This window comes from Ursus maritimus, unplaced genomic scaffold, assembly GCF_017311325.1.
Source record: "Ursus maritimus isolate PB19 unplaced genomic scaffold, ASM1731132v1 scaffold_24, whole genome shotgun sequence".
Lineage (NCBI taxonomy): Eukaryota > Metazoa > Chordata > Mammalia > Carnivora > Ursidae > Ursus > Ursus maritimus.
The window spans coordinates 14723176-14734337 of NW_024424897.1; the positions used below are offsets into that span (position 1 = coordinate 14723176).

Sequence of the window (11162 nt, forward strand, 5' to 3'; positions counted from 1 at the left end):
GAGTGTAGCTTCCACGAGTGCTGGGCTGGGGCCAGACTGTCTCTGGTTCTCCGTCGTCCCACTTGGGCCCCCGTGAAGGGCAGAGTGGGCTGCATCAGGCCAGAGGATTGTTGCCAAGTGAGGCCTGTGAACTGGGAGGGCGCCCAACAGCCGTGGGGTCTCTGCAGGGCCGTCTGGCAGGTCCGCGTCTTCTGTATGGGTGTGTCTGTGGGGCCGGGGACGGGATGAAGGCGGGAAGGTGTGTGGCCAGTGGCAGGGTAGGACCGCGGGGTATGCGCGTGTGTGTACATGTGTGTGTGCTCGCACACACACGCTCCCACGCCCATGACGGGGCCGAGGAGCAGCTGAGGGACGGGGTCAGCAGGGATGAGCAGAGTCACCCCCGTGGAAACACGACTCCCTGGGTGATGGTAGGGAGCAGCTGGGCCGCCGGGCCCGGGGGCGTGGCCAGCTCTGCCCAATGGCTCTGGCCTCTCCCTGGGCCGCCCTCCCCACCTGTTGACCAAGCCCGAGGAAGTGCTGTGCTGGCCAGGGCAGGGACACCACGCAGGCGTCCGCGCCCGCCGAGAAAGGGCTGCCCTCCATGTAGCTCTGCGAGCCTCTGGCGGGGTCTGACTGAGCCCCTTTGGTGGAGAGGTGTCTATCTGGACAGGCCTTGCAGTGGCTCGTGTGACTGGGCTGCCGTGGTCCCCCTGTGCCTGCCTGCTGATGTGGGTCATCCCCCAGGGCCTTTTGGATAAGTGACCCACCACCTCCCTTCCACAGGGAATTGGCTCAGGAGGGCTGGGCAGGAGCAGGGCCGTCAGGAAAGGCCAAGGGACAGTCCACACTGTTCTCACAGGCCTCTAAAGCTCCGGGTGGGTACCCCTTCATCCGCCCAGTCCACACAGGGACCACCAGCTAAAAACAGTCCCTGGGACCTCTAGCCCTGTCCCCACCATTGAAACTGTCCATGTCTTTGTCCCCATGACCTTTCCTTTGTGTCCTCTTCTTCCACGTTAGTATCTGGGGGCTCTCGTGGCCCCCCACACACAACTTGCATCCTCCTGCTCCAGCCCCTCTGCTTGCCCACGGGTTAGATCCCACAGGTTTCGTGGGAGGGAGCTGGTGGACCCTCTGCAGAGCCTGGGTCCCTTTCTTCTTCCCTCTCCTAGCCCAACATCATGCTTCCCCAAAGCTCAGCACAGGGTAGCCCACACCCCACATATTTCTTTCCCCTTCCCTCCAAGCCAGGGATGACAAATACAGGCAGATTCACCCCATTCTCCTTTCTGGTGCCCTGGCAGACATCACTAATCAATCATAGCACTGAGGCTGGCTCCAGCCTAGATGGTATCTGCCCGCATCTCCAGGGAGCCCGTAGCAGCTGATCCAGGTCAGCCCTTAAGACGAAGTCCACACCATTCCTGCTTTAGGCTGCTCCCACCAGGCCTTTCATCTTGACCCATCCTCGGGGCCACCTGCACATTCACATCTGACTCCTGTCCACCTCGCTGCAGGCCAGAGGCCGCTTGAGCATAGCCATCTGAGGTTCTCTCTGTCCCCATAGGCTGACGCCACACAGTTCCGGAGCTTGGGCCCAGGAGGTGGTTGAGGGCACTGGGGCATTGGCCCCAAGTCCCCAGCACCGAAGAGGATCTGGTGGGTTTGCTGTCGGTCCTGAGGGCAGCCAAGCCCCTGCTGGGGAGAGTGTGGTGCAGGCCCGGGGGTGATGCTCTTGTGTCCAGCCCCTGTGCAGCAGCAGCACCCGGGCCTCGCAGGCACAGCTCCCAGTCCCGACAGGGCTTGCGCGCTGACCCCCCTGGCCTGGCCCCGGGGCAGGCAGGAGGTGAGTAGCGGACAGCAGGCCCAGGGCAGGGTAGCCGCCCGGCACCCGGGGGGCGGCACACTGCAGCCGCCCCGGCAACCCGCCACCCTCCTGGCCACCGAACCCAGGATGCAAGGATGGCCAGACCATCTCTGCCCATCCTGGTGCCTCTGGGCCCTGAGAGCCTGCGCCCCTTCACCCGGGAGTCCCTGGCAGCCATAGAACAGCGGGCGCTGGAGGAAGAGGCCCGGCAGCAGCGGAACAAGCAGATGGAGATCGAGGAGTCTGAAAGAAAGCCGCGCAGCGACCTGGAGGCTGGCAAGAACCTGCCCCTCATCTACGGGGATCCCCCACCGGAGGTCATCGGCATCCCCCTGGAGGACCTGGACCCCTACTACAGCGACAAGAAGGTCTGGGCCTGGTAGGGTTTCCTTTCCCTGCCTGTCCCTCGTCCGTCTGCCTGCCTGTCCCTAGACCTCACAGCGCTCTCTCCGCCGCAGACCTTCATCGTCCTTAACAAGGGCAAGGCCATCTTCCGATTCTCCGCTACACCTGCTCTCTACATGCTGAGCCCCTTCAGCATCGTCAGACGCAGCGCCATCAAAGTGCTCATCCACTCATATCCTGCCCAAGTGGGGCGAGCGCAGGGGCAAGAGGGGTTAGGGACCGGCAAAGCCAGGTGCTGCAGGCGGGGAGGCCCTCTGCCCCCCTCCCCCCCAACCTGCCCCTCACTTTCCTTGACCCCCCGACGCTGTTCAGCATGTTCATCATGGTCACCATCCTGACCAACTGTGTGTTCATGACCATGAGCAACCCGCCTTCCTGGTCCAAGCACGTGGAGTAAGTCTCCTCCTCCTCGGAGCTCCCCCCCCCCGCCCCACCCCAGTCTGGGACACAGCCCACCCCAGGGGTCTGCACTCTGAGGATGCCGCGAGTGGCACTGCTCTCGTCTTCCAGGAAGACACACACTGTAACTGTCACCCCTGTCAACACCGTAAGCCCTCCGGGGTGGTGCACCCTGTCACTCTCACCAATATCCTCAACCCCCCGGGCAGCATATTTCATCACTGTGACCTCCCTCCTGGGAGGTCCATCATCGCCACACCTGGCCCTGGCCACCCTCTCCCCCACCAGGTACACCTTCACGGGGATCTATACCTTTGAATCCCTCATCAAGATGCTGGCCCGGGGCTTCTGCATTGACGACTTCACATTCCTCCGGGACCCCTGGAACTGGCTGGACTTCAGCGTCATCACGATGGCGTGAGCAGGGCCTGGAGGGCATCCTGAGGCAGAGGAGGGGGAGGGGAGGGGGCCGGGTCTCAAAGAGGGCAGCTGAGTGTGCTGACTCCCTGGGAGGGGTGGGCTGCGGGGGTGACGGGCAGGTGCGCCGTGAGCTGCCTGGTTCGAGGGGCTGCCATTGCTGGGGTCTGGCTTGGAGGCTCTCCCGATGCCTCCTCCACATGCCTCCACATGCCGTGTGCAACCACACGCGTCAGCGCTAAGCCCCAGTCCCACAGGCCCTCACGCACTGGGAGAGCTGGGCTACCCTTGCCACCCCCATTCCCAGCAACGCTTCTGCACTGTCTTCCCCAGCTCTCAGGGCCCAAGAGGAACCTTGGGGTGTCTGACCTGGCCTTCCCCCCAACCCCTGTGGTAACCCCAACCACAAGGGTTCCTCGGGAATCCTCATTCTGGGCCTACAGAAGCTGTGCTTTCTGCCCTCACATCCACCCCCAACTCTGACACGGCCTTCGTCCCAACCCCTCTGCCCAGGTACCTGACGGAGTTTGTGGACTTGGGCAACATCTCAGCCCTGAGAACTTTCCGGGTGCTGCGGGCCCTGAAAACCATCACGGTCATCCCAGGTACTCAGGTCCAGGAGCCTGACCCAGGGTCACAACACTCTCACACCAAAAGCTGGACACAGTTGGAGAGACCCCATAGCCAGGGAGGAGAAGGGGCCGGAGGCTGGAGAATGAGCGTTCAAGAGGCAGCACGGCAAGGTGGTTAGAGTGCAGACTCCGAGCCAGACTTCCTGAGCTCAAGTCTCATGTCTGCCACTTCCTAACTTTGACCTCGGGCAAGTGGTTCAACCTGCCTATGACTCAGTTTCCTCCTCTACAAAATGTAGGTAATAACATTGGGTGTTACAAGGATTAAATGTGCATGGAGAGTGTGTTAAATGAGACTGGGCAGAGAGAGACCAAGGGAACGAGGGATGGAAAGTCCCAGCCCCGAGGCTTCAATAAGGAACACGCCACGTACCCGCTGAGCAACCAGGCCAGGGCAATTCCAAAGTAATGCATCAAAAAGCATGAACTAAATAGAACCCGGATCACCCAGACCCTCAAAAAAAGCACATGGAGAAACCGAACAAGGTTCACGAAAGGAGAGAAAAATACCCTGAAAGAGACGGACCCTGGGAGGAGGGGGGTTAGGTCTGAGCGCTAGAAAGTACCATAATTTTCCCCTAGTCCAACACCCTCAAACTGTGGCTGAGGAAGATGAGACCCTGACAGGCCCTGGGAGGGGAGGGCTTCCCAAAGGCCACACTGCTCGCTGGCCACTGAGTGAAGGCCACAGTACCCTTCCTCAATGCTATGCTTCCAGCATCCTCCCAGCTTGGAGGGTTTTGATAAGGTGTCTTCTGACTGCCTGTTTTCCACATCAGGATAAGAAAAGGAAATGATACGGAAATGAGAGACACTGATTAGGCCCAAAGAAGAAGTATGGCTCTTCCATAAATGATGGGAATCCATCCCTAGAAGTCTGTAAGAGTTTCTATGCCTTTGTCTGTCCAAAGGGGCAGGTTGCAATAGTATCTCCAACTTAGTCTAGAGCTGTTGTTCCTTGGGTGTTAATAGGCATTATAAGAAAAGGGTTTCTGTTGTCAAGTAAGTTAAGGGAACATGGTATTAAAGTGTTTGCTTGTTTCTGCAGGACTTGTCAGAGCCTTTGATAGGATAATCTACAGTCACGCTCCAAGAGCGGTATCTGGAACTGAGCCTTTCCTAAACATTTATCGAACTCCTTCTTTTAAGGGCACAGCAGGGGAGATCAGTGTTGTGTAGAACACAGTTTGGGAATGTCGATTTATTCAACTCTACCATGTGCCTTTGTGTTGCTTTACGAGACAGGCAACAGCCTGGAAGGTCTTTATGGTGCATTCTTCTAGTGGCCGAGACTGGCCATTCAAAGGCTCCACACCCAGGATGTGATGGGAGAAGGGCGGGCTCATTTGGGAAGGCTTCAGGGAAGCGGTGCCCCTGTAAGTCAAGGCTTGAAGGAGATGCAGTAGACAGAGACTTGAGGGGCTGGGAGAGCGAGTTACCACCCTGCCCATCCCCTACTCCCACCCTCCCTCTGGTCAGGGCTGAAGACGATTGTGGGGGCCCTGATCCAGTCGGTGAAAAAGCTGTCGGACGTGATGATCCTCACCGTCTTCTGCCTGAGCGTCTTCGCGCTCGTGGGGCTGCAGCTCTTCATGGGAAACCTGCGGCACAAGTGCGTGCGCTGGCCCCCGCCCTTCAACGACACCAACAGCACGTGGTACGGCAACGACACGTGGTACGGCAACGACACGTGGTACCGTGAGAGCTGGGCCAGCAACTCGACCTTTGACTGGGACGCCTACATCAGTGACGAAGGTGAGAAGGCGGGCTGGGGAGGCCGCTGGGATCCGTCCCCGCCCCTGGGGCAGCCCCCCGCCACATAGGCAGCAGGGGGGACCGAAGCTTAAGTCCATCGCTTTCCAGCTTGGGGAACCTCCGACAAGTCACTCGGTCTCCCTAACCCTCAGAACCCTCACCTCTAAAACTGAGGTAACAGAGCCTTTCTTGGGCACCTGGGGGGGCTCAGTGGGTGAAGCGTCGGCCTTTGGCTCAGGTGGTGATCCCAGGGTCCTGGAATCGAGTCCCGCGTGGGGCTCCCTGCTCCAGGGGGAGTCTGCTTCTCCCTCGCCACCTGCCCCTCCCCTCCCCTCCCCTTCCCCCTTGCTCATGCACGTGCTCTCTCTCTCTCTCAAAAATAAATAAATAAATAAATAAATAAATAAATAAATAAAATCTTAAAAAAATAAAAGGGTCTTTCTCAAAGGGTGAGCGTGACAATGAATGCCCCATGGCTTTGAAAATTCTCCAGCTTTTGCTATGAAAAGCAGCGGCCCATTGTCCCCATTCCCTCACCAACATATTCCTTCTTTTCCCCCATAACCCCTGGCACCCTGGCAGGGCCACCATCGGCCACCCACGGACTCACCTAGTCACACACTGTACTTTTTCAACCTGGGCCCTGGATTCCAGCTCTCCCCCCAACCTGCTCACCCCTCAGTCGGGCGTCTCATGCAGGTGTGAGGTAGCCACGGGCACGCGCGCACACACCATTGGGCCGGCTCCCTGGGCCCCTGTCGCATCCCGACTGCCCAGCCACCCACCGTGGGTGCTGAGCGGACCTGGCTTGCAGCTGAGCTGCCTCTAGTGTATCTACCCAGAGACCTAAAGGAGGGGTGAGGGAAGCAGAGAGGCTCCATTTGGGGTATGTGGTGCCCACAGATGTGCCCACAGGCGTGCAATGGGCGCATGTGTCCACAGTGTGTCCTCCTGGGTGACATGTTTCCTTTGTGGCCTCTGACTCCCAAAGGGAACTTCTATTTCCTGGAGGGTGCTAACGATGCCCTGCTCTGTGGAAACAGCAGCGATGCTGGGTGAGTGATACAGGGGAGTGGGGAAAAGGTGTCCCAGGGGTATCAGAAGACGGGGGCTGATTAGGGACAAGGACGTGGGGTGGATGGGAATGTAAGGAAAACCTGTGGACTTGAATGGAACCCTTCTTTGATTGGGGGACACAGAAAGCACTATAGGATTTTTCCTCTTGGGATCCCCCCCAACCGCCACCGTCTGTCCCTTGGCTGGAATTCTCTTCCCTCCCTAAAACCAGCAGCCCGTTTTATCTGCAGGCACTGCCCTGAGGGTTATGAGTGTATCAAGACCGGACGGAACCCCAACTACGGCTACACCAGCTACGACACGTTCAGCTGGGCCTTTCTGGCTCTCTTCCGCCTCATGACCCAGGACTACTGGGAGAACCTCTTCCAGCTGGTACAACCACCCCTGCCCTGCCTCGCAGCCCCATCACCACCTCCCCCCAGCCCCACAGCCTCCTCAGGGCATGGTAGGACCTGTAACAAGGCCTCCTCGTCCCTGAGACCCCCTTCAGTGCCCCTGCAGACAGTTTCTTGGAGGCACTCTTGACACTGGGGATCTGCCCACATCTGAGGCACAGCCTTTTCTTCCTTTGCCACCTTCGCCTTAAGCGCTGAGATCTGGGCCTGGCTCAGACCCCCAGGCCTCACAGCAACCAGTAGGGTAGCTTAGAAATTCAACGCTGCCCCTACACAATTATTTAGCTTCTACTGTTTGCATGGTAGGCGGCTTGCGTCTGGAGCAGCAGTGCCTTCTGGCCCCTGGTAATGTTTCTAACACTGATGATGTTCATGATGATAATAATAATAATAATAATAATAATAATGGCAACTATTATTTGTTGAGCTCTTATTAGATCCAAGCATGGTAGCAATGGTAGGATTCAAGTTAACCCCAAAGCCCATGTTCACCATTTTTTAAAATTTTCTTTTATCCTGGCTCTCTGATCTCAAGATGTCTGTCTCAGGTCCTCAGGGCTCTCTGAGCCAGGAGACCAGGAAAGTCTGGGTCCCAAGTGTGTATTTTGAAGCTCCCCAGAATGTGGCTTAGCCTGCCAAGGATGGCTATCCCCTGCCTCAAGGTCCTCAAGTCGCCAGGCTCTGTGAGCGACCTTCCCTGTTTACATATCTGGGCAATGGATGTGTGCAGAGGGGTGGTGGGTGAAAGCAAGCAGGGGGCCATGTGGTGTTCCCTCTCCTTCTCCCCTCCTCCCAGACCCTTCGAGCAGCTGGCAAGACCTACATGATCTTCTTCGTGGTCATCATTTTCCTGGGCTCCTTCTACCTCATTAACCTGATCCTGGCTGTGGTGGCCATGGCGTACGCAGAGCAGAACGAGGCCACCCTGGCCGAGGATCAGGAGAAAGAAGAAGAGTTTCAGCAGATGCTGGAGAAATTCAAAAAGCAACAAGAGGAGCTGGAGAAGGTCTGGACTCAGGGAGAGGAGTCCCTCAGCCTGGGTTCTCCCAGGCAGGCTGAGGGTGAGGGAGAGGCTTGAGTTAGGGGGCTGCAAAGTAGGGTGAGCACAAGGCCCCAGTCTGGGGGCTTTGCTGGGATGGGAGGCAATCGGGCAGTTGAAAAAGTATTCCACAGCTCTGTGCCTCGGTTTCCCTATTAACAACAAGGGATCTGGAGTAGTTAAACCTGAAGTAACCTTCCAGCTCAAATATGTACGGTCTTGTGATTCTTTCTGGGTGGGATATGGGCCCATGCTGAGGGAGAGGTGGGTCCTGTGGAGGCCCCCGGGGGCAGCCCCCCATTCCTCACCACCTCCTGAAGTGTGGGGTCAGTCAAGGCTTCTGAGAGCGGTGGGTCTTCAGGGATGAAGGTCTTCGGTCATTTTGGTCCCTACCCTGTCAATCCCATCACCGCCGAGGTCACCCCCCAACCCGCACCAGGCTCAGGGCAGGACAAGAAGAGGGGCCCCGCCCTAAAGGACTTGGAAAGAAGCTCGGAGAGTCCATTAGTCCATCCACCGGGCTCCGAGATGGACTCCGTGCCCACCACCCTTGCCGATTCACAGGCCAAGGCTGCCCAGGCTCTGGAAGGCGGGGAGGCAGATGGGGACCCAGCCCACGGCAAAGACTGCAATGGCAGCCTAGACACATCACTGGGGGAGAAGGGGCCCCCACGGCAGAGCTGCAGTGCAGACAGCGGTATCTCAGACGCTATGGAAGGTGAGTGCTTGACACCCCTATAGGCACCTATGCTGCTTGTCCTGCCCATCAGGCCACTCGGACTCCTGGAAGGGGGCAGGTGGGGGCCTGGCTGGGCCCAGCTTCGGAAGGACAGTAACTTAATTTAGGTATCGAAGAAACGGCTGTGATACATATAGTTCTGGCTTAGCCCGGCCCAGTTCTGGCTGCAAGGCCAGGCTGCTGTGGGAACTGGGGGCTTCCGCGGGAGGGCCTTGGGGGCTGCCAAGGCAATGGGGAAGGACAGGAGGGTCATACTAACCAGGAAGGCCCGGTGTTCTGTAAACTGGAAATTCTGCTCCTCAAATGTCTTCTGGGCAGAAGTTAAAGGTCAAAGGTCAAACTCTGCCCAGGTAGAATCACAGATTCCCCAAATCCCCATACTGCCCTACAAGTGTCAGGGAAAGAACAAGGTAAGTTAACAAGGACAGGGTGGATAGACACAAACGTGGATGGATGGCTGGCTGGATGGATGGATGGATGGGCTGAAAGATCAATGAACGGGAAGAGACGTGTGTATGGATGGATGATAAGTAAGGGGGGAGGGGGGAAAAAGGAGGAGGGAGAAGGGAAGGAGGAAGCAAGGGAAGGAGGAATCGTGGAAATAGAACATGGAAGAAATCTGGTCCAGGAATCCTTGTGCCAGGAAGGACTGGGAGGGCCTAGAGGACTTTGGAGACCTCTAGAAGACACCTTCTCACCCGACCTTGTGTGACAGGCATCCAGGAGTCTGTGCCCTGCCAGAGAATGCCCAGGGGGTGCTCTGTGTCACTGGCTGAGGTCACTCAATGCTGCCCTGGCTGGGACCATTGTGAGAAGTTTTGGGTGTCAGACACTGTTTGAGTTACCTGCAGGGACTTGGGGATCATCAGCTTGGGGGTGGGGCTGTTACTATCAGACTAGAATCTGCAGCCTTTGAGAGATCCAATTAGCTAATTCCCTGGGGTGTCCCAATTGAACCCAGACCTCCACGGGACTGCCCCCAACTCCTTCCTCATCTATGAGATGAGAGGGCACTAATAGCACTCATCTCATAAATTTCTGGTGGTAATGACATAAGATCACACCGAGGCTGAGGACTCCCATAAGCAGCGGAGGCCTTGAAGTCCAGCAGGAAGGGCAGCTTTATCCATGGGCCTAACAGAGCCCCAGGGCTCTAGAGCTGGGGTGGCAAGAATAGGGGGTGTTTTCAGGAACCCACTCTGGTGAGAAAGTATGCACTGGCTGGGGACAGTGTGGAGGGGTCAGCTTTGCCAGCAATGGGAGGGAAGGCCCTCAGGGGGGTCCTTGGTCTGCTCTGAATGTCCCTGGCCAACAGCAAGTGGAATGGGACCCAATGCTCTGCAGTGGCCTCCCACCTCTCCCTGGGGACCCTCAGGCCCAGCCAGAGATCAGGGGTCTCCCTTGCCAGGACCACAGCCCCAGGCCACAGGCAGGGGGTGGGAGTCACTGAAGAGCAGTCTTTCAGAGGTGTGCCAAGAAGGCCCAGCCTGAGGTGGGGCATTAAGAGAAGGGGCTCCAGGTAGGGCTGGCTGAAGGAGTGGGGCTTTGGGCATGGAACACTGAGGGGTTTGGGGCATGTGGTCGGGGTCTCCAGGGGCAGGTTGTGAGGGTGGCCCATGGAGAGGGGGGCTTGAAGTGCGCTTGGCTGAGGGGATGGGTTTGAGATGTGGAGTTCGAGAGCAGACCTGGGAGGCGGGACCTAAGATCTAGGTCAGGAAAGGAGGACACGGGGGCAGGGTGGGGTGGTCCTCACCAGGTGTGTTTCTACTCTACTCCCAGAGCTGGAAGAGGCCCACCAGAAGTGCCCACCGTGGTGGTACAAGTGTGCCCACAAAGTGCTCATATGGAACTGCTGCACCCCGTGGGTGAAGTTCAAGCGCATCGTCCACCTGATTGTCATGGACCCCTTCGTGGACCTGGGCATCACCATCTGCATCGTGCTCAACACCCTCTTCATGGCCATGGAGCACTACCCCATGACGGAGCACTTCGACAACGTGCTCACCGTGGGCAACCTGGTAGGGAGGGGATGGGGAGAGGTGTCACTCCCCGGCAGGACAGGAGGGGGCCACAGGGCCCTATGGGGCCATCTGGGCTGTGTGGGAATATGGGACACTATTGGGGGTCGTACAGGGACGAGCTGGGCTTATTCTCCCAGTATATGGGGGGCACGAGTTGAGATACGAGGGAGGTATGTGGGGTGATCCATGGGATGTGGAATTTGGGTTTTAGGGTATTTGGAGGCAGAGAGAGTGGGGATGAGGTGCTAGACATTTTAAGATGGGGACTCGGTCTCCGGGGTCTGGCCACCCTGGAGGCAGAGGTAGGGAGCGGGGGCATGGGTGACAGGTCTCCACTTGCAGAGGTTGCTGTGGGCCTAAGAGGGACCAAGGGACCTGAAAGTGGGGGCATATAACCCTTGGCACCCAGGCCCGAGAGCCTCCCCCCCCCCCCC

General features: G+C 58.0%; 1 protein-coding gene across 1 annotated transcript in view; it reads left to right on the top strand.

The window, feature by feature from the left end:
• Nucleotides 1–1944: 1944 nt before the first annotated feature.
• Nucleotides 1945–11162, top strand: part of SCN4A (sodium voltage-gated channel alpha subunit 4) — a 30118-nt gene continuing 20900 nt past the window's right edge. Inside the window, exons 1-11 of the mRNA XM_040640403.1 lie at nucleotides 1945–2217; nucleotides 2308–2426; nucleotides 2558–2647; nucleotides 2942–3070; nucleotides 3584–3675; nucleotides 5182–5457; nucleotides 6449–6512; nucleotides 6765–6906; nucleotides 7726–7935; nucleotides 8533–8686; nucleotides 10487–10725. Of these exons, the coding sequence (XP_040496337.1) occupies nucleotides 1945–2217; nucleotides 2308–2426; nucleotides 2558–2647; nucleotides 2942–3070; nucleotides 3584–3675; nucleotides 5182–5457; nucleotides 6449–6512; nucleotides 6765–6906; nucleotides 7726–7935; nucleotides 8533–8686; nucleotides 10487–10725 (1788 nt within the window). The remainder of the gene's footprint in view (nucleotides 2218–2307; nucleotides 2427–2557; nucleotides 2648–2941; nucleotides 3071–3583; nucleotides 3676–5181; nucleotides 5458–6448; nucleotides 6513–6764; nucleotides 6907–7725; nucleotides 7936–8532; nucleotides 8687–10486; nucleotides 10726–11162) is intronic.